The sequence below is a fragment of the Ahaetulla prasina genome, chromosome 1, assembly GCF_028640845.1.
Source record: "Ahaetulla prasina isolate Xishuangbanna chromosome 1, ASM2864084v1, whole genome shotgun sequence".
Lineage (NCBI taxonomy): Eukaryota > Metazoa > Chordata > Lepidosauria > Squamata > Colubridae > Ahaetulla > Ahaetulla prasina.
The window spans coordinates 31,389,761-31,411,974 of NC_080539.1; the positions used below are offsets into that span (position 1 = coordinate 31,389,761).

A 22,214-nucleotide genomic window follows, 5' to 3' on the forward strand; every position below is an offset into this window, starting at 1 on the left:
CCTTACAAAGAGACTGTGTGTTCTGTTTCTAGGTTTTGTTGGCACTGGCTGTCTTCTTTGATAAGCCAATGGCTCTCCGGGAGCTTTCAGATTGCAAATACGGATCTGTAGCTAACTTTTGAAAATAAAAACCAATTCTAGCTGCCGTTCTTAGTTTGGCCACCAGAGAGTGCATATTTCCACAGGAGTTGCAGCCACAAACGTTCCACCTTTCCAAAAACTTTTTAAAACTCCAAATAACTGGAACTTTTTGCAAAGCACAACAACACTTCAGCCTTTGGACCTGCATCTGGTTCAGCAGTGCATATTTTTGCTCCACTTCCCATTTTTTTGCCTCTCCATGTGTGGTGAGTGTCCCATTAATCAGCTTTGCTGGAGATGCTGAGGGTTGGATTTTGAGAAAGCATCTGAAGTCCTTTGTCACAAAGGGTGGGGAGGTCTGCAGACAACTCAACAGCACCTCCCCTTCACCTCCAATTGACTATGGAACGGGCTGCTATATATGCCTAGCCGGCTTTCCCCCTTTTTTCTGGGTTGGAAGAACCTGACAAAAGAAACACTGTGGTTTTTCCTCGCCTCTCCTTCACCATGTCATGTGGCAGGAACTAAGAGGAACCGAGGAGTCAAGTGTCTAAGCTGCCAAACAAACCTCCTTCAGGTGAGTAGCATATCTTACATCTTGTTATGAAACGGACTGCAGTGGTAGTGAGATTGTGGCTTGGTTGGGGAGGCAGAAGGGTGTTTTATTAAGATCTTTCCCTTCTTGTGCATAATTGTGCTACAAAGGTGCTCTGGGCCTGGTAATATTTTTCTCTCTTGTCCTCATGAGTTGGACCTTGACCTTGAGCTCATCCCAATTTCTGAATGAGATGTGCTTAAGCCACCCTTACCGTTTTACCTTAATGCCATCCCCAAACACCTCCAAATTATATAAAATTTGCTAGGCTTTTTCATTGTTACAAAATCAAGTGATTTGCAGTGATTGAAAACAGAGGCAGTGAAAGTAGGATACAAGTAGGCAGTACAACAGCAAAAATCATGCCCAGTGTACTTTTCTGTCAGTTGACGAAACAGGATGAGCCTTTCAGATCAGCTGTGGAGAAAAGCCTTTAGTCACTTATTTCCAACATAGCTTTGGATTGCCTTTCCCTCCCTTAGCTATGCTTTCCTATCTCTGAAGTGGGAATAACCGTGCCTCACTTCATACATAAGTACAGGGTGGAAGTGGGAAGAAAGAGGGCACTTTACATTATTACAGTATCCCCTCTATGGAGGTAATGTGTCTAACCTTATCCTTAATTATGCCCTCCCCTACCAATCAATCTCTGCTCCGTTTTAATAATCTTCCAGTGGGACGTATGAACAGAGTTTAACTTCATTCTTGGAGAATAGTGAATTTAAAAAAAAAGAAGAAAAATATCCTGCCTCTTGAAATGACATTTCTCGATCCAAAACAAAACCGATGGAATAAATATAAGCCAATATAAATCAAATAAATATCACTGGTTAGCTACAATAACATCAATCCATCTATAGAAATCTCCAATGGGGCAGAAATAGGGCTGCAAGAAAGATCAAATGACAGTGTCTAATTGTGATGGAGATGCTAACAACTGGAACTGAAAACCAGTGGAGAGGGTAGAAATTAGACATGAAAGGGATTGTAGGTCTACAAACATACTTGGATGTACTATGGTATTTTAAGTATTAAAATATTTCTTTTTTAAAAGAAAAAATTGTAAATTCTATCAAGCAATTTGTTAGAGAATCTGGATTTCATGATGACAAGAAGCCCAGAAGGATATGACTACATACGTTCATAACAATTGTGATATTTTTAGAATGTAAATATAAAATAATTAGACTTTCAATAATTTATGGGATTATTTCTGACATCCACCTATAATATTTGGTACCACATCTTCTGGTATGGACTAAAACAGAAAGATGTCATTTCTGGATCATATCAGCCAGAAGGGTCTTCACTTACAGTATGTTAAGAAATGGTTTGTTTTAATCATTGTTTGTTAAAAATACCATAATGGCCTAGTGTTATTTATTTGATTTGATTTATAAAGCTGCTGATCTCACTTAGGTGACCTTAGGCAGCTAACAGTACTATATAATAAGTAAAATAAATTCATAAAATACACAAAAGAAAAATAGAAAATAAGAATAAAACACACAGCAGTTGGTCATACAGTAGCCTATCATCCACACAACCAGGAGATAGGCTTTAAACCAATCTCAGGGCCCAGATTTGGCATTAATCCAAGTTTTCAAAACCTTATGAAAGCCAACAAGGACAGGGCCAATCTAATTCTCAGGGGGGATGATGTTTCAAGGGATGGGTGCCATGCCAGAAAAGGTGGGAACTTCTGAGCCCACCAGCTTGCACTTCCTAGCCAGTGGTACCCACAGCATGCTCTTCATTTCAGATTAGCTTGGCTGAAATGTTTATTTGTTTGTTTGTCTGTTCAATTTATAAAGCTGCCCATCTCACATTTGTGAGTTTGGGTGGCTTACAATTAAAATATAAATAGTATCCCCCACTCCAAAATATCAAAAAATAAAACAGCCATTCAAACAATACAAATATTAAAAACAAAATTGAAGGCATAAAATATAATCACTGGGAGAGCATAGCCATTCAAGGACAGTAGAGATATTTTATGGGTTCTACATTATTCTCTGATCCCTTGACTTGATGGCAAAGTCATGACTTTAGGCTTTTCCAGAAGGCCATCAAATGTTAGGGTTAGGGGTACGGCCAATGCTAGGTAATGTTTATACATAACACTAGAACAATTGGCCTTATAAATATGTTAAGCAAAAAAATAAATGAAATTGGCTGACAATCCACATAATGTTTAATCATAATGTGGTGTGTTTAGTTATGGCTTAGTGTACAACGGTTACTCAGGTCTAAACGAGGGGTTATCAAACTTGACAACTTTAAGACTTGTGGACTTCAACTTCCAGAATTCCTCAGCCAGCCATGAAGTTCATAAGTCTTAAAGATGCCAAGTTTGGATATTCGTGGTCCAAACAATTGGAAAGAAATGTATTCATGAACAAATCTACATTTAATCACCCTTTAATCTTTGGAGAGTGGGGAGATTAGCCATAACAGGTAAAAATGGAACGTGACTGAGATATAGATACTGCAGACGACAGGTAGAAGATAGGTAGGTAGGTAGGTAGATAGGTAGATAGTGTTCGTTATTTTCTTTTGATTTCATAGGGCTACAAAAATTCAGATGTCTACAAAATGTCACCAAAGAATTTGAGTGTTTCTTGATCTTTCTTTGCTATCTAGTGCTCATCTGGAATTTTGCAGTTTAAATTTGGTTACATTTTACTTTATTCGTTAGGTCTGTTTTAGGACTGATACAACAGTTTTCCACCTTAACATATCTGGCAGTCTTACAGACAATTTTCAGTAATCTCACTTCATGGATCACAAAAACCATCAGACTACCTGCGGCTCTAAGAATAGCAATTTATTCACCCTAGGGCTAGATGGATTAATTGGTCGCTTCACCCTTACGGGTAATCCTCAACCGATGACTGCAGTTGGTCATCTAAGTAATGCAGCCATTAAGTGAGTCCTACCTGATTATACAAACTTTTTTGCTGCAGTTGTGAAGCAAATCCCCATAAGTGAATACGGCTTCTCCCATTGGCTTTGCTTTGTTGGACACCCTCTAGGAAGATCACAAATGATCACGTAACCTAGGGTGCTGCAATCATCATAAATTGATGCCAGTTGCCAAGAGCCATAATTTTTATCATGTATCCACAGAGACACTGGAATGGTCATAAATGTGAGGACTGCTAGTAACTCACTTTTCTTCAGCACCATCATACGTTTGAATGATTGTTAAACATATGGTCATAAGTCAAGGACTATCTGTATATTGTATTTAAATAAGCTTGATGTTCCTTTAACCATAGTGGCATGTTATAGGGAACTAACCCCTATGGAGACAAAACCCTTGGACACCCAGGTTCAGAGCTATCTGCTAATAGAAGCTCTCCACTATCTGAGGCATAGCTGGCATTCTCACAGCTGGTATTCTTGAATTTGGGAAGAGATGGCCAGGTTAACAAGAAAAACATTATGTCTCCTACATTGAAGCGACCTCATTGTATTGCAGATGAAAGAAGCAGTGGAGTAAATATAAATATAAAACACAGAAGAAGAAGCTTTTTTAAGAAAAGAAATGGTGACGAGGCCAAACTGGTGGACTCATGGCAATAATATTTTTTAACATGGGTGATCCTACCCTCAAAACTAAGGAGGAATAGAATAGAATAACAGAGTTGGAAGGGACCTTGGAGGTCTTCTAGTCCATCCCGTAGTGAAGTAGAAGACCACTTCAGACAAATGGTTGTCCAATCTCTTCTTAAAAACCTCCAGTGTTGGAACATCCAAAACTTCCAGAAGCAAGTTGTTCCACTTATTAATTGTTCCAGCTGTCAGGAAATTTCTCCTTATTTCTAAGTTGCTTCTCTCCTTGATTACTTTCCACCCAATGCTTCTTGTTCTACCCTCAGGTGCTTTGGAGAATAGCTTGACTCCTAAGAATAGCTTGATTCCCCGAATGGTGCTATTGGTGGCATATAAAGCCTTGACTGATGTTTAGCATAAGTCACCAAATCCTGTTTGTAAAGGCAATTCTTCGCCCTGCATGTCTATGGAGATTCTTAGTCATCCAGTCTCATCCAAGAAGTGAAACGTCTTCGAGGAAAAACAAAGTCCAGTTGCCTTTTGAAAAAACACCTTTGGGGCTTCGCACTACATGCAATTTCAAGATCGTAGTAAGCACATAATAGGCATGAGGTGGCATTAAAGCAGCTTCAACTTCTTCAGTGAACATAGCAAAGCTTCCATTAGCAGACAAGTGACATAGTCTGTTCTGCATAAAACCTCTGAAGTAATTTGGATAAGCACATTAAACATCCATCAGGCAAAGCATAATAAACGCCCGAGAAATCTTCCATGTGATTTGAAATTCGAAGTGTGGTTTTTGCAATGCCTGCTCTCTTCCCTTTGATCAAAGTGACAGGCTCCCTCCCCCACCCCTGACCCAGCTATTTTTCTTTGAATGCATTTGCTTAGCACAATTAATTTGAATTACTGTTCTGGATTTGCACTGAACCACCAATTAAATTAAAATAAATTAACCAAAGAGGCTCACAATTACCACCCAGGGCTAGGCACGGGTTTTCCATAATTTGGGTAGCAAAGGAAAAGAATCCAAGGCCCCCCCCCTTTTTTTTTTGTAGTAAGAAATAAAGTGGCAGTGCACTGAACAGAAGCAGGTAAGGGTACGTTATCATCATTAAACCAACAGATTGTCAGATTTGAATGTGGGATGAAGTTAAAAGAAGGCTAGGACTAAAGAAAACAAAGTGGCTATGGAATAAACCAAGTGGAAAGGTGCAAGAGACAGACTTGGCAGCTGTTTATAAAATGTTGCCAAGTGGGCCAGTTGACAGCCTGATCAATGTTAACGCCTTGTGCCAAACCCCATACGTCAAAATGTTAAATTTCCAAACTCTAGAATTTTGTCATTGGGTGAGACTAAATAGTCCATCTTACATGCATTTTCTTTTTCCAATAATAACAGAGGGAAAAGAAAAAGACATCTCAGAAACTAGGCATGGCCAGCATTTAACATTTGTGGGATTCATCCTTTGCACTCGTGAGATCAATATTGTTGATGGTGTTGAGGCAACGGCATTATTTTTTATTTTATTATTTTTATTAAAACTTTCAGGCTTTATCACAGTTATCATGGATCTTCTACCTTCATAGAATGGGAATCTAGGCCATCAGTTTTCAACTATTATAGATGGGTTGTGGGCAGTGTGGTGGATCAGCAGTTAAGACACTGGACTTGTTGGCTGGAAAGCAGTGACAACTGACAGGTTAATGATCCGAGTTCAAAAGCGGTTCAGAAGCATGTAAATGTGAGTAGATACATAAAAACCACTTCTGTGAGAAGATAACAGCCTCCCCCCTTTTAAAACTATGGTATGGCTGACCTTTCATAACACTGACTCTAGTCTTGCAGAAGGAGTTCCTTCCTCAATTCTCATCCCCAGGGGTTAGGAGAAGGTGACATCTTTGAGCTGATTTCAGACTTAGCCAGCTGGTTTGATCCGAGGTTTGGCAGTGCTCAACATCTCCCTGTCTCTAAACCAGAGGTGTCAAACTCAATTTCATCGAGGGCCGCACCAGGGTTGTGTCTGACCTCGGGGGACTGGGGCGGCATGGCCAGGATGGGTGTGGCCAGCTCAATATCACTTGTGTCAGCACCTGTGGTGGCCTGAGCACTCTGCCAGAGAAAATGGGTTCCCGATCTCCGTTTTTGGCTGCAATGGCTTCCTGCAACCCTCTGGCAGTGAAAACAGAGCTCGGGAGGGCCACATGCAGGAGGGTTGCAGGAGGTCGTCACAGCTGAAAAAGGAGCTCAGGAGCCCATTTTCATTGCAGAGGCACGATGGGCCAGTCCTTCACTGTTTCCAGGGTGGCCCCATGGGCCAGATATAAGCACCCGCCCCGCGGGCCTTGAGTTTGACACCCCTGCTCTAAACATTTCATCAGTGGTGAAGCTCAGCTTAGCCGAGTTAACTACCTAGTCAGCCAGTATGTCTTGATGAAGCCCTTTAGAGAAGGTTGTTTGGGGCTGAGTACGTCGAGATTTTATTTGTGCTGTTTTGTTACCCGTGGCACATAATGTGCTCTCCCAATTTAGCAAAACAGAACACACAAATAATTCTAATACAAGTTTTTATAAACAAACTGCAAAGCAAGGTTGCTTTTTTTGTTTTGGTAGTATTGAATTTGAGCCTTTTTAGGGATTTCTCCAATCTTGTACTTTCCAGATATGTTAGAATTCAAGTCCCATGATTCTTAGCCAGCATGGTAATAATGGGGAATAATCAGTGGTGGGTTGCTACTGGTTCGCACCAGATTGGGTGAACCAGTAGCAGCGGCAGTAGGAGACTCTACTCACCCACCCAGACGCTTCTGCGCATGCACAGAAGTGGCACGCGCACACACAAGCAAACCAGTAGTCACGGTTCCTGCCTCTGGGAATAATGGAACTTCTGATAGAGATAAATTCAGGGAGGTTTATGTGAGATTTTGAAAAATGAGCCTAATTAAATATTGATTTGAACAGATCTATCAGTTTGGCTGTCTTGCAGCAATGCCTCCTATAATATAATGATGGGAGCAATCTGATGTGAGATTGTACTATAACTAACTTAAAAAAATGAAAGATCATTAATCAAAGAAATAGATGAAGGGGGATGATAAGATATTAATTACATTTTTTTCTCTCTCTAGTCAAGGACATGTTGGAAAGGAATGTTTGCACATTTAATAGACTTATGCAGGAATTGGATCAGGAAAGGAGGCACAGCTGTCTTTGATTCTGTAGGAAATCTTACAGGGTTGTGGGAACTGGTGGAAACAGAAATCTTTCATCTTATAGTGAGATCTTATACATGTATAAATAAATAATTTATTGAAAGACTCATGAATCTTGAATTACTTCTTAAGAGAACTGAACTGTAGGACATGACCAGGCTGATCCCAAGGGAGGCTCAAGCGCCTTAATCTAAGCACTAAGTCCATCCCACCTTGAATTCCATTGACTCTTATCCACTTCCTGGATTCCCTGATTTCCATGGCGCTTAACATGAACTCTGAGAAGCACCAGAACCTTTGAAATGTTTACTGTTGAAAGTAAGGTGTATTTGGATCATATAGGGTTTTTTTTGGTGTGGATAGATAAACATAATGCACTATCTGACTCCGTCGACTCATCCCAAAATCCCCAAAACTTTAACCAAAGACTGTCTACTGTTGACCTCACCCCATTCCTAAGAGGTCTGTAAGGGGCTTGCATAAGAGCACCAGCGTGCCTACCGTTCCTGTCCTAATGTTCCCTTTGGTTGTATCCAATTTGTGTGGTTATTTCATGTTTATACTTATATATATTGTTGTGTTTGACAAAATAAATAAATTATATATATGTGTGTGTGTGTGTGTGTGTGTGTGTGTGTGTGTGTGTGTGTGTAGGTTTTTGGTTATTTGGATTTTCTCCCGCGTAAAATTGGAAGTGTCTTGGCGACGTTTCGACGAAGTCTCATTCGTCATCTTCAGGCTTCAGCTTCGTGCTTCCCAGATTAGACTGAGCACAACCAAGCCCCCACCAACACAGGACACACCCCCAGCCAATCAGAGCACAGAAAACCCCCCAGCCAATCAGAGCACAGCCAAGCTCCCACCCAATCAGTTCAAACCCCCACTAGCAGTTAAAAGGAAGAAATAGCTGCGATCACACATTGCTCCCAGAAGCACGGCTGAAGCCTGAAGATGACGAATGAGACTTCGTCAAACGTCGCCAAGACACTTCCAATTTTACACGGAGAAAACCCGAACAACCAAAGACCTATATACAAACACCGTGAAAACCTCAGAAAACAAATATATATATATATATATATATATATATATATATATATATATATATATATATATATATATATATATATATCAGTTTTGTTTTGGAAACAAGGCTGGGTATTTCAAACCTGCAAATCCAGCAAGGATGCTGGATCACCATTACAATCACAATTAAATCCAAAATTTATGTTGCTAAGCGAGGAATTTAATGATTTAATGATTTAATGATCTTTCTTGCCACAGTTGTTAAGTGAATCACTGCTGTTATTAAGTTAGTAACATGGTTGTTAAGTGAATCTGGCTTCCTCACTGACTTTGCTTGTCAGAAGGTCACAAAAGGGGATCACATCATCCCGATAAGTGCAACTGTCATAAATGTGAGTCAATTGCCAAGCATCTGAATTCTGATCACGTGACCATGGAGATGCCGTAATGGTCATAAATGTGAAAAACAGTCATAAGTCACTTTTTTCAGTGTCCTTGTAACTTTGAATGGTCACTAAATGAACTGTTGTAAGTTGAGGACTACCTGTACTTCTGAATGGTCTGATTTCTATTAATAGTTATACATCAGTCAGTCAGTCAGTCAGTCATGCAATAGTATACTATCTGTGCCAAATGTCCATCATCACTGATTATGGATCTTCTTTGGGATGCCAAAACTTTATACCTCAGAGCAGCTGCAAATATTCACTGATCTTCTGATCCCAAATGGGAGATCCAGATCAAATCCAGCAGTCTCCACAGAAGTAAATGTCATTAAATTGAAAGCTGTAAGACACACAGACACAGGAATAGTCCAGCTGCATCAGATGAAAACTCATCTTAGTCCAATATGTTGATTCCCATTGTGGCCAGATACTTCTGAGGTACTTTCAAGCAGATGGATAAATACAGCAATTGGTATTTGGAAGATACTAAGGTTTGGAAGTAACCCTTCCACCCAAGGGTTACACAGATTCTTTAAAACAGCCTTTCTCCAAGGAACTTATACAATCCCCTTTTAAACACCTACGCTTGTGGCCATCACTCTTATCCGATCATATCTTTTGACAGTGAATCCCTTGAGTTAATTATTTGCTATATCTGTTTTAAATCTCTTTTCAATTACCTTCACTTGATGTGAATTAATTGTAAAATTCTGAGAGGAGAAATATTTCTTCCTGTCTACTTTATCAAGCCTTGTCTCAGTTTATATATCTCAATCATTATACTCTCCTTGTTAGACTTTTTCCCTATGTTCTAGTCCAGTAATGGTGAACCTTTTCGGTATCGAGTGCCCAAACCTAAAGACCAGCTGGCCGATGTGCGCATGCCTGTTTTTTGGGCATTTTTGGGCTGTTTTCAGACCATTTATTTGGCTGTTCTCAGGCCATTTTGGGGGCATTTTTGGCCTGAAAACGGCCCTGAAAACGGCACAAAAAGCAGCCTGTTTTTGGGGTGTTTTTGGGCCATTTTTAGGCTGTTTATTTGACTGTTTTCAGGCCGGTTTTGGCTTGAAAATGGCCTGAAAAGTAGCCTGCTTTTTGGCCATTTTGGGGGTCGTATTTTGAGCCATTTTCCAGGCCAAAAACAGGCCAGAAAATGGCCCCAAAATGGCCTAAAAATGGCCCAAAAAGCAGCTGGAAAATGGCCTGAAAATGGCCCGGAAAAAGGCCACAAAATGGTCTGTTTTCGGCCATTTTCAGGCTGTTTTCCAGTGCTCTGGCACCTGCGATGACCAGCTGGCTGGCGTGCCAGAAATCAGAAGAGCAGCTGGCAACGGCACGTGTGCTACCTCTGGCACACATGCTATAGGTTCGCCATCACGGTTATAGTCTGTTCTTGTATAAAAAGGATTAGAGCACTTTCAGTTTGGATTCAGATTGTTTTGGCTGCCCTTTTCATGCTTCATATGTCTATTAATTCCTGCCAATGCCCTCAACATTAGGCAAGCCAGTTGGAGTGGATGTTGAAGTCTGAATTGATAAAGCTTCAGTAACATCTCAGAATGTTCAGCGCATGCAAGCAAAATATATAATCTAAAGATCCATCAATCTTCATCAGTTTCTCAATGAATTCTTCTATTTGCCTTGCACAGGATGGAGAATAAAGCCATGTATCTGCACACTTTGGGTGAAAGAGAGAATGGATCCATCCTTGAAGAGCCATTTGATGGAAAGAACCTCTCAAAACTGAACCTCTGTGATGACGGTAAGTCCCAGGAAGCAGTTCTTCTTCTTTTTTTTTTGAATTTATATCCCACCCTTTTCCGAAGACTCAGGGTGGCTTACATTGTGTAAGGCAATAGTCTCATCCATTTGTATATTATATACAAAGTCAACTTGCATTGCCCCCCCAACAATCTGGGTCCTCATTTTACCTACCTTATAAAGGATGGAAGGCTGAGTCAACCTTGGGCCTAGTGGGACTCGAACCTGCAGTAATTGTAATTGTAGGCAGCTGTGTTAATAACAGACTGCATTAGCCTGTTGAGCCACAAGAGGCCCTGAGATTCTGAGTTCTGAGATTCAAAGAGCATTACACGGTGTGGCTCAGGCTATAAGAAGCCTGTTATTAAACACAGCTGCCTGCAATTACTGCAGGTTCTAGTCCCACCAGGCCCAAGGTTGACTCAGCCTTCCATCCTTTATAAGGTAGGTAAAATGAGGACCCAGATTGTTGGGGGGGCAATAAGTTGTTGTATATAAATATACAAATAGAATGAGACTATTGCCTTACACAATGTAAGCCACCCTGAGTCTTCGGAGAAGGGCGGGATATAAATGTAAAAAAAAAACAAAAAACATCAAGAATCAAAGGAGCATGATAATAATAACAACAACAGCAGCAGCAGCAGCAGCAGCAGCAGCAGAGTTGGAAGGGACCTTGAAGGTCTTCTAGTCCAATCCCCTGCCTAGGCAGGAAACCCTACACCATTTCAGACAAATGGTTATCCAACACTTTCTTAAAAATTTCCAGTGTTGGAGCATTTACAACTTCTGCAGGCAAGTTGTTCCACTGATTAATTGTTCTGACTGTCAGGAAATTTCTCCTTAGTTCTAAGTTGCATCTCTCCTTGATGATGTGTAGACCAGGAGTGCTAATTTATGCAAATTCTCATATGGACATTCTTGAATTGTACCACCTGAACCATGGTACAAGACTGAATTGTACAAGACTGAATTGTACCACCTGAATCCTGATTAAAGATTAAGAATCCCTGCTTTGTCAAATTTCCAACCCTGTTCTTAGCTCAGAGAAATATTGTTTGCCATGCAATATGTATTTGGGGAGATAAATTTCATTTTAAAATGCATTTTGGGGCAGATTGGAAACATAGGACAGAAAAAAGCCTTCATGAACTGAACATACATGTTGTGATATAATAGAAAACTAGGATGAGCAATATGTGAACAAGTTCAGACACATCAGAGCTCCATCCCCAAGTGTAACTCGGTAGAGGACTATTTTGAAGTAACAGTGAAAATGGTAGATCACAGGTGTCAAACTAAAATTCATTGAGGGCCAAATCAGGGCTGTGGTTGACCTCGGGAGGCTGGGCGGGCATGGCCGACTGGATGGGTGTGGCCATCTTGACACAACTCACTGGGTGTGGCTGACTGGGTGGGTGTGGCCAGTTTGATGCCACTCCCCAAACTGCTGGCATATTTCTCCTTTGCACTGAGTAGACTGGGCCAAAGCCACACTGGCCCAATGTTTCCACTTCGCATTGGGTAGATTGGGCTGAAGCGACACAGGTCGGCCCCTTATATTTTCCAGAATGGCCCCGTGGACCGGATCCAACCACATTAGAGGCTGAATCCGGCCCGCGGAACTTATGTTTGACATCCCTGTGGTAGATGAATGTACTATGGGATCCTATCATCTGAGCATTAAATCTAGACCAGTCTTCCACATAACTGCTGAGGCAGATGGCACGTAGTCCAGGAGGATGCTAGGTCACTGTGAGTCAGATATTGGCTCCTGTAGCTCAATATTTTCTTCTTACATACCAAGTCTGAATTTTGATTCACTAAAATTAATTATTTTGGCACTGGATCAAGGTATTTTTATTTGGCCAAGCATTTTCATAATTGTATTGTTTTTTTTTGTTTGTTTGTTTTGTTTACATTTATACCCCGCCCTTCTCCGAAGACTCAGGGCGGCTTACAGTGTATAAGGCAATAGTCTCATTCTATTTGTATATTTTTACAAAGTCAACTTATTGCCCCCCCAACAATCTGGGTCCTTGTTCTGGTTAGTTTGCAGTTTTCATTGCTTACAGTCTCTTGTTTCTATATTTGTTTCTAGTTTGGTAGTACGGTATGTATGAATTTGGATACCAGGATATACTATTCCTAAATGTCAGTAAATATTAAGAAATGCCAGGGACTGAACATAAGGCACTTAGCATGCAAATCTAATGAATTTAATACTGGAATACAACCCTCACACCATGGGTATATATATATTCGCCCATGTACAGTGAGGTTTAAATGGCCATTGTATGAATTTGCCTTTGATGCAGCAAGCCGCTTTGTAATGAGCCTTTTTTTTAAAAAAACTTCTTGTTAAGCAGCACAGATTTTCATCCTTGTGTCAATGAATGGGACCAATTTTCCCATCAGCACATTTGAGGTTTAGATCCATCGCTGGAAGCTTTCAAGAAGAGACTGGACAGCCAGCTTGCCTTCAGAAATTGTTGGCGCTCCATCACTGGAGGTTTTTAAGAAGAAACTAGACAGTCACTTATCTGAAATGGTATAGGTTCTCCTGCCTGAGTGGGGGGCTGGACTAGAAGACCTCCAAGGGTCCCATTCTATTCTATTCTGTTCTGTTCTGTTCCACTCTACTCTACTCTGTCTGAAATGGTATGGGGTCTCCTGCTTGAGCTGGGAGTTGGACTGGATGACCTTGAAGGTCCCTTCCAATTCTGTTATTCTATGTTTTGATAAATGACATCTTATTTAGGATAACAAAAATTCCAAAAGAATTTCACTGAATTTACAAATGGGAAATAAAAGGAAAACATTAAGTGATGTACAATGGGAAAAACAAGCACACATTGCCAAGATAGTAATGGATTTCTGAAACAGTGGTGGAAAAAATATATGGGGTAATGGGACATTAGTATCACAGAAACATTGACAATAAAAGACAGAGAAAATGAGTAAAAATACATGTCAGAAATTGTAATATAAAATGCCCGGTAGCCTTACACATTAGACCATATCAAGAAACTCTGCAAAAATAAAACCTCTTTGTCTAGATTCTAGACTACAGAAAGAGAAACCTTGAAGTTTCAATTCCTATAAATTAGGAGCGTGTCCAATTTAAACTGGTCATTAAGTGATAAGACATTTTCAAAAATTTCCAACTTGGTATGGATTTAAGCCATGTTTATCTGTTTGTGCCTTGGTAGTGGATCGTCCTTCTCTCTCTCTCTCTCTCTCTCTCTCCAAAGGTTATTCTTTCTATTCTCTTAAACAATCTACAACTTTTTCAGACCTCTGAAAAAAATCTAAACCTTTTATGAAACCATTTTACTCCTGCTGGCAGATTGGGAATATGCATTGACTTTTGATTCTTCCATTTTAATCATCTCTAAGCCATCTCTTTTTCAAGAAACTGAGAACTTGACTGAAGTCAAACAAGGTGCAGTCAAATTTTCAGTCATTGGCGCTTTCATCCAGTCCTATAATCAACTTTAACATATTCCGCTCACTTGCTGGGTTTCCTTGGTAGTGATATGGTGGCCTAGAGTGCTGCAGTGGCCTAGAGGTGGAGCTCTTGCCTCGCAATCAGGAGGCTGTGAGTTCGATCCTAGGTAGAGGCAGATATTTCTCTCTCTAGGCACACTAAGAATATATCTGCTGAACAAAACTTTGCATTGGCAACAGGAAGGGCGTCCGGCCATTAAAACACTCTGCTAGCTCCATTCAGTTACCCAGACACTACCCTGCAAGGGATTATGGGTCATTAAATGAAGATGATGACTTGCTGGGTTTTCTTGGCATTCTGAGCCATAATGGATTTAGACAAATCACAATTTAGCCCCATGTGTGTATCTGGTTACTAAATTAGATGTCTGGAATAGGTCATTCAAAGATCATGGGCTACTTCCTAAAATAAGTGAAATTAATTTCCAAGTGCAGGGAATTTTGAAATTCACTATTCCTCAAGAATTTGAGCAATAAATGGAGTAGGGAACAATTGGGACATGCTTTTGACCTTCAAAGGGTGTCACTTCTCAGCAACGAAGTGTGTGGAAAATTGTGTGGAGTGTCCAAACTGCAGGTCTTGCATTTGATAGCTCTGACCTAAACCATCTGGACTTCTTTAGCTTAAGACCAAGACAATTAAACTACTCTTATGACTACAAGAGTGATGTACTGTCTGTTGGCACAGTCTAGTGTGGACTCTGGAAAGTACCACTTTGATACGATCAATTTACCACAGCTGAAATTTGCCACATATGTTAAGGTTTGTCTCACTAATAACATTGTACTTGTTAAAAATGATTTTTGTAATTGTGGTTTTTCTGAAAAATAAAAAGCAGAATCTCGATGTTCTCTTTTGATCTTGATTACAGCTATTCCAAAACTTTTAATTGAGGACATTTTGAGATAGAGAAGTGGTTTAAATTTTTTTGTGATGTGATAACACTGAAATTTACATGATTCACTTTTGTCCTACTCTTTCTAACATGTGCAACTTTCTTTGCCGCTGTTTAAATGCTTTTTTTTAAATGAGGATTTTTGCTGTGATCCTAGCCAATTAGGGTTCCTACAGTCTGTACAGCTGACGTGGATTGGGGTCGGAAGCCTCCGAAACTTCCCGTAAGGCAGGCAATCGGGTGAACCCGAGAGCACCATTCCTGCTCTTCAGGGCAGAGGCTTCACCGTGATGCGGCCTTCAGCGGTATCTGGCTATGGTGCCATTCTCCCTGGGAGCCAAGAGGGACTGACCAGTGATCTGGTGCCCTCTGTGATGCTGCCCCATGCCAGGGTCTTTGGTGGAATTGGGACTGCTTGCCCACCATGCCAGAAAAAGGGGAGGGTCAATTAGCCGAGCTGGGAGCTCCCCAGAAGAAATGCTGCAAGGCAGCTCTTGGCGGTATTGGGCAAAGCCCTTCGGGCCGGTAAAAGCAGCTGCTCAACTAATTAAACACTCCCACGTTCTTGGCAAGTCCCAGAGCAAAGTGTGCGTACACACACACACGCACACAGCAGTCCAGCAAAGCAAAGGAACAAGGAAATGAGTCCATGAAGCAAGGAAGAAAGAATGAGTCCACGAAGAAAGGAAGAAGCATTGACAAATGCCCCTCCCCACAGTGTCTCCTTAAATCTCAGTCCCCAGGTGTGCCTTATGAAGAGGGGCAGGACACTCTCTTCCTGAATCGTTGAGTCGTCCTGCACTGTTTCTGCCTTCTCTCCACTCTCTGTACTCAGGGATCAGGAGGGGATGGTCTTTGCTCATCGCCTGAGCTCCGTCGCTCATTTCCACTGCTTGCCTCTCTCGGTCATCCTGTCCCCGTTCCTCCTGCTAACAAGCCGTCCCAATCCTGAGGGGCCCTGGGCTGCCTTGTCCTGCTCCTCGTCACATTGCTCTGAAGCCAATGAAGCTGCCCCCTCGATCTCGGTCGGCTCCAGCTCCAATTCACCCTCCTCTGCAGATTCAGGCTCTGACAGGAGCATGACACTTTGGTTTTCCTGGTTGTTTTAAACTGAACTCGATAGCTTTTGTTTTATGTGTTAGATTATGTCGGTATCACTGTTCCTATCTAAGTAACATTTGATGAAACAACGTGATGTATATTTTAAAAAAACCCACAAAATTTATCTGACTTTTTCTATTATTTCTTTGCGTGCTACAGATTATGCTTGGTTATGTCCACAAACCAGACCTAATCATCTTCTTAGATCAGAAAAAATCCAGACAAGTTGCCATGTTGCTTCTGATCCTGGATCAGGCAACACAGTAACTATGAAAGGCTTTGCCATGTGATATGATGGTTCGTTGGATTTACCTTACAAAAAATAAGAAGTCCAATTCCTCTTTACTTTCCACTGGAAAATTGAACTGAGTTTAGGTGTGCTGCGATTGTTCTCTTGATCTTCATTTCTCCATTGGGCCTCTGTGGGAAGGAGAGAAAGGGATAAGTTTGGGTTTTTTTTTAAAGAAAAGAAGTCATATGTACCATTAAATTGGGGGATGGGGGGTGGGTGGGTTGAATAGCACCACTATACCAATATCTGGTCATACATCCAGGTTTGGATTTGAAAGGATACTGGGCAAATGAGAGATTTCTTCCTCACAGAGATCATATATCCATGCAGTGGTGGGTTTCAAATTTTTTTACTACCAGTTCTGTGGGTGTGGCTTGGCATGGCATGGCATGGTGGGCATGGCTTGGTGGGTATGGCAGGGGAAGTATACTGTAAAATCTCCATTCCCTCCCCAATCCAGGGGAAGGATACTGCAAAATCCCCATTTCCTCCCAATCAGCAGGGACTCGAGAGGCAGAGAATAGATGGAGGTGGGGTCAGTCAGATATTTTACTACCGGTTCTCCAAACTACTCAAAATTTGCGCTACCAGTTCTCCAGAACCAGTCAAGAACCTCCTGAAATCCACCTCTGTATCCATGTTGAAATTTATATAAGAGACCACCTAAGGTCTGCTTCTGTTCCAGAATCGGAACAATAGGTTCCAATTTCCATCATACTCCCTAAGGGCCTGTTATAAGTATTAATATCAGAAAAACAGATTGTAATTTTCCTCATTATGAAACCTTAGCTCCATCTGTTTGGCCAGTGACAAGACAAAGGCCACAAATTGACAATAAAACTATGCCAGTAATTAAAGACATATTGAATCAGAGAGGAGAGAGGCAAGGATGTTATATCATTGCTTAATCACTCCTTAAGAAATCCCTTGTTTTTTTCTCCAGAGACACAATCTGGATATTAAAAAGAATTATCTTAGTGATTTATTATAGTATTTCGGAATAAACTATGAGTAAGATGTTTTTACAATTTACTAGGATATGCAGGTATGTGAAAACATAGCTTGGTTCAGGGTAGTAGGTCAGTTTGACGTTGTCATTTACCATTAGTTTATGAACTGTAATTATGGCTTAGCATGAAGAAAGGAGCAACTTGGGAACATTAAAAAAGCCAGGATAGTGGCTAAAACTGCACAGTTGAAGCAATTTGCCTTTTTTACATGTGTACCATCCAAAATGGAATAGAGCTTTGATTTTCACTTTTTGATCTCCACTGCAGCCATCATGATGAAGGAGAATGGGGCACATACTTTATTTGCAGTTACCTAACTTATTGTGACTCTGGGGAAAGGGTTGTCCTTCCCAAACAGCTACTAAGCCACAGATACACACTCTAAGTATGGGGGGTGGGGGAAGAAGGGGAGGGCCTATGGCCAAACAAGCAATGCAGATTTCGCTCATTTACAAAACTGATTTTGGGTTTCTTCCAGAGTATTAAACTATGGTTAAAATCAATTGTGATTTGGGCCTGTATCCACTTGCACCTAGTCCTGTCACAAACTTGACCTATGAGCTCTTTGCAAGCCTATAAGCGAAATAGTCCAAAGTGGTCTTTGCTGCACTGCCATTACCATTTTTTTTTCTTTTTACAACCCTTTAATCCCTTTATCTGGGGTGGAGTCAGGGCAACTGAATGGAGCTGAGCATTTATTGATTAGATGTCCTTCCTGACGCCTATGCGGAGTTCACAGTGAAGCATCTGCCGCTATTTAGGATTGAAGTTGAAACCTTCCAAGTGGGAGGTAAGCATCTTCACTTCTAGGTCACCATGCCACTCACTGCCATTACCATGATGCTATCTCCATTATTCCAAAGAGAGCCAGTTTGATGTACTGTAGTGTTAAGGTACCAGGCTAGAAATTGAGAAACCAAGTGTTCTAGTATAAGTAGTATAGAATTTATATATAAATATTATGTATAATAATAATAGTATAAATAAATATAAAACCAAGCAATCATATAGCAGATAATTTATAGTTTTATTGATGATGTGCATAAGGAGGCATTGTATTTCTAGATGGCCAGTGTATGCTGTATCCAAGACTGTATGCCCGCGATATCATGCAGATTTGAATTGTTACCTAATTCTCCACATCTTTGGTAATTTAATTGGTATTTATACTGCTGTGTTCCACTCAGTTCTGTAACAATGCAATGAATTAAAAAACAAAAACAAAATAATGATTTCATAGCAGACAACCCAGCATATTAAAATGCTTTAGCAAATAAAATCCTTTTGACTTGGCACTGGAAAAAGAGATTGAATGGAACCAACCATACTGCCTTCAGGCTGTGTGTGTGTGTGTTAGATACTGACAGCCTGAAGGTTTTCTCTCAGGTCCGGTGTTTGAGCGGGAAGAATACTTAAAGGTGATTGCTTGAACTCCCTGACAGCTCCCTATATAAGGGCAAGCTGTCAGAGAAGCAAGCTGCTGGATTGTAAATACTTATCCAATAAAGAGCTGTTATCTGAAGCCTGTTCCAGTCTCTTCTGTGTGTGTGTGTGTGTGTGTGTATTACAGCACTGGGATATAAAAAAAAACCTTCCCCACCAAAGTACCTCCTCCCCTTTTTGCAAATATGTCCTTCTCCAAATAATGGAATTCAGAAATCATCTGTGTTGCTTTGAAAAGTAATAGAGTTTCTTCAACAGTGAACTAGTTCAGTCTGTGTTTTCACTTTGATACAAAAATAAAACTGCTGTCATCTTTTGACTTAAAATCGTATGGATTGTGTACAGAGGTGTCATTCTATTAGATCAGAGAATTGGAAAGTATAAAACCTAACATCCTTTTCTATGGGGCAGGGAAGATTCAGGAAATAGCAGGACACTTAGCTTAAGATCTGTTCCTAACTTATTGAGAAAAAACATTATGAGGTTTCAGATCAATCTTTACAATTTAATTTAATTAATTAAATAAAAATTTAATTTAATTGGTATATGAAATCAGGAATCCTCAAATGGCTCCATTCTGCTTGTGAATGAATGGATATTATGACCTTTGGCCAGTCAGTGAATACATGAAACCTCACAGCTTCTGAATATGTAAGTTTGGAATATCTAATGATTGTTATGCTATGCCAGGGGTCTGCAAACTTGGCTCTTTTAAGACTTGTGGACTTCAACTCCCAGAGTTCCTCAGCCAGCAAAACTGAAGTCCACAAGTCTTAAAAGAGCCAAGTTTGCAGATCCCTGTGATATGCCAATATTTCTATCTTCTCAGAAGGGTCTGTCCTCCATGTTTTCCTGTTACACATCTTTCCTGCCTGGTTGTCTGTTTCCTCACATTTCAGTTTGAAAAAGATGCTGTAAAAAGGATAACCTAATTATGTCTTTCTTTGAGATTTATTTGAAACTTACTGGCAACCAACATAGCTCATGTAGCAAAAGTGTGGCATAGGTCAGGAGTGGCATTCACTTACCTTCGCTACCTGTTCGCAAATGTGAGCATGTGCACCTCCTCCATGCATGCGCAGAGCCTTCTGCGCATGTGCAGACGGTCAAAAATGGGTTGTGAACCTCCTGCCGCCGGCTCTACCAGATCACACGATCCAGATAGAACCGGATGAATTTCACCACTGGTATAGGTGTATTATAGCACATCCATCACTAGCTACTCCACCATATTTTGGACCATTTTGAGCTTTTGAATGGTCTTCAAGGTTAGCATCTTGAAATATTGACATAGTCCACACATGAATAGTCCAAGGCATAGGTGATCTCCTGAATGGACAAAATTGACGCAAGAGATGAATTTATGCTTTGTGACCACAGCTGCCACTTGTTCTTCAGGAAGGAATAGGCATCCAAGAAGACTTTCAAATTACACACCAGTCCTGTCTGGGAAAGTATAGTTCTATTCATAACTAGTACAGGAAGTTCCTGTATTATAAATCCATGCACTTACATCCCCAGCTTCTTAGGGTCAAGGCTATTCTCCCCCATCTGGTTCCCAACAAACTATAGGCACTGGAACAAGACTTTGACAGCATCACTTGTCCAGACTAGGGATGAGATACAGTTCAGCTGATGATGAACATTACTGATACTGTATAAAACCTCATCTTGACCAGCAGTGGTTTCACGTAAATGTTAAAGAGAAAGGATGACATGTTGAGCCTTGTGGTACCTTGTAAATCTAGGCATTAGTGTTTGGTGAATATAATTTCGTTTTCTGCAGCTGCATTTATGTGATAATTTTTGAGATTTAATTCTATTCTGTTTAAGAATTTGAGAAATTTTAGGCCTGGAGGTTGCTTCCTTCAGGAAAATCTCACCAAACAGCTACTGGATTCCCATCTGTACTAGCATACCAGGCCTATCATATTTTTCTTTCTGCTTTGTTCCTAAAAAGCCCTTTTGGAGGGGAGAGTCCCTGTTGTATTAAATTCTTTCTTAGGCCAGGTTTCTCAACCTTGGCAACTTTAAGATGGGTGGACTTCATCTTCCAGAATTCCCCAGCCAGCATCTTAAAGTTGCTAAAGTTAAAAAACACAGTCTTAAACTAGGCACAGGGACGTCCCCATTACAGCATAATCCCATATGTTTTTAGAAACAAGCAGCAGTATCTAGGTCAGAAAGAGATCTCAAAGTTGCCAAATGAGGTGAAAATTTGCCTTTTGGGAGACTCTCCCATTTATTCTGAGAAAGCCAGAGCAGCAGCTGCAATGGTGAATTTATGTGAGGGAAAACCCCTTTCTGGGATGTAGCCAATAAGTCCTACTTAATTTTCAATCTGTTCAAACCAATGTTAAATTGAAATTAGGGCATGGAAGAAAATCCAAATGTCTGTGAAAATCTTCAACAGAATAAAATCTATTAACTTGGCTTTCTTCCAGCCTAGAAACTTCTATTCCAAAATAACATGTCAATCCAAAGGACAAATGCTATAGTTTCATTTCTAGGGCTTTGTTCACACATCACAAAAAACCAGGTAAATTAGAGATCAAACAGACAAATTTGCATAATTTGCAAAATTTGGTTAAGGTTGCTCTTGGTTTATTTTCATCCATTTTAAAATCTGCTTTTGATTTAGTGTGCAAGCTATCCTTCCCTTCTGACATTATTCTACTATGCCACCTGAAATGGGTTATGGCTTCAGATTGAGTCAGAAGGACAGAGAAAGTCTGCTTCCCAAAAGGCCATGGTGTGGTTCAGGCTGTAAGACAGCCCGTTATTAAACACAGCTGCTTGCAATTACTGCAGGCTCGAGTCCCACCAGGCCCAAGGTTGACTCAGCCTTCCATTCTTTATAAGGTAGGTAAAATGAGGACGCAGATTGTTGGGGGGGCAATAAGCTGACTTTGTATATAAATATACAAATAGAATGAAGACTATTGCCTTATACAATGTAAGCCGCCCTGAGTCTTCGGAGAAGGGCGGGATATAAATGTAAATAAAAAAACAAAACCATCTGTGTATCCAACAGTATTGATGTCAATGAAGCAATTGCATGTTGCATGTCTACTTCAGGGATAGGTGTTGCTTTAGATAATGCAGGAATTACAGTTATATCTGCAATTGCATCAGACACAGCTTGTTTTTTTTTTACCTCTGTTCTCTTCAGATGGTCAACATGGCATCTCCAAAACTCATCAGGAACAATCTTTATGGAATAAGAAAGCTGTAACACGTCTGTGGGATTCACAGCTACTTGAATGTTTTAAGCACACTTTT

At 40.5% G+C, this 22,214-nt stretch overlaps 1 protein-coding gene across 1 annotated transcript in view; it reads left to right on the top strand.

The window, feature by feature from the left end:
- The first annotated feature begins 242 nt into the window (after positions 1–242).
- SCARA5 (scavenger receptor class A member 5) overlaps positions 243–22,214 on the top strand; it is a 130,927-nt gene continuing 108,955 nt past the window's right edge. The window contains exons 1-2 of the mRNA XM_058164748.1: positions 243–658; positions 10,569–10,681. Of these exons, the coding sequence (XP_058020731.1) occupies positions 10,570–10,681 (112 nt within the window). The 5' untranslated portion in view covers positions 243–658; position 10,569. The remainder of the gene's footprint in view (positions 659–10,568; positions 10,682–22,214) is intronic.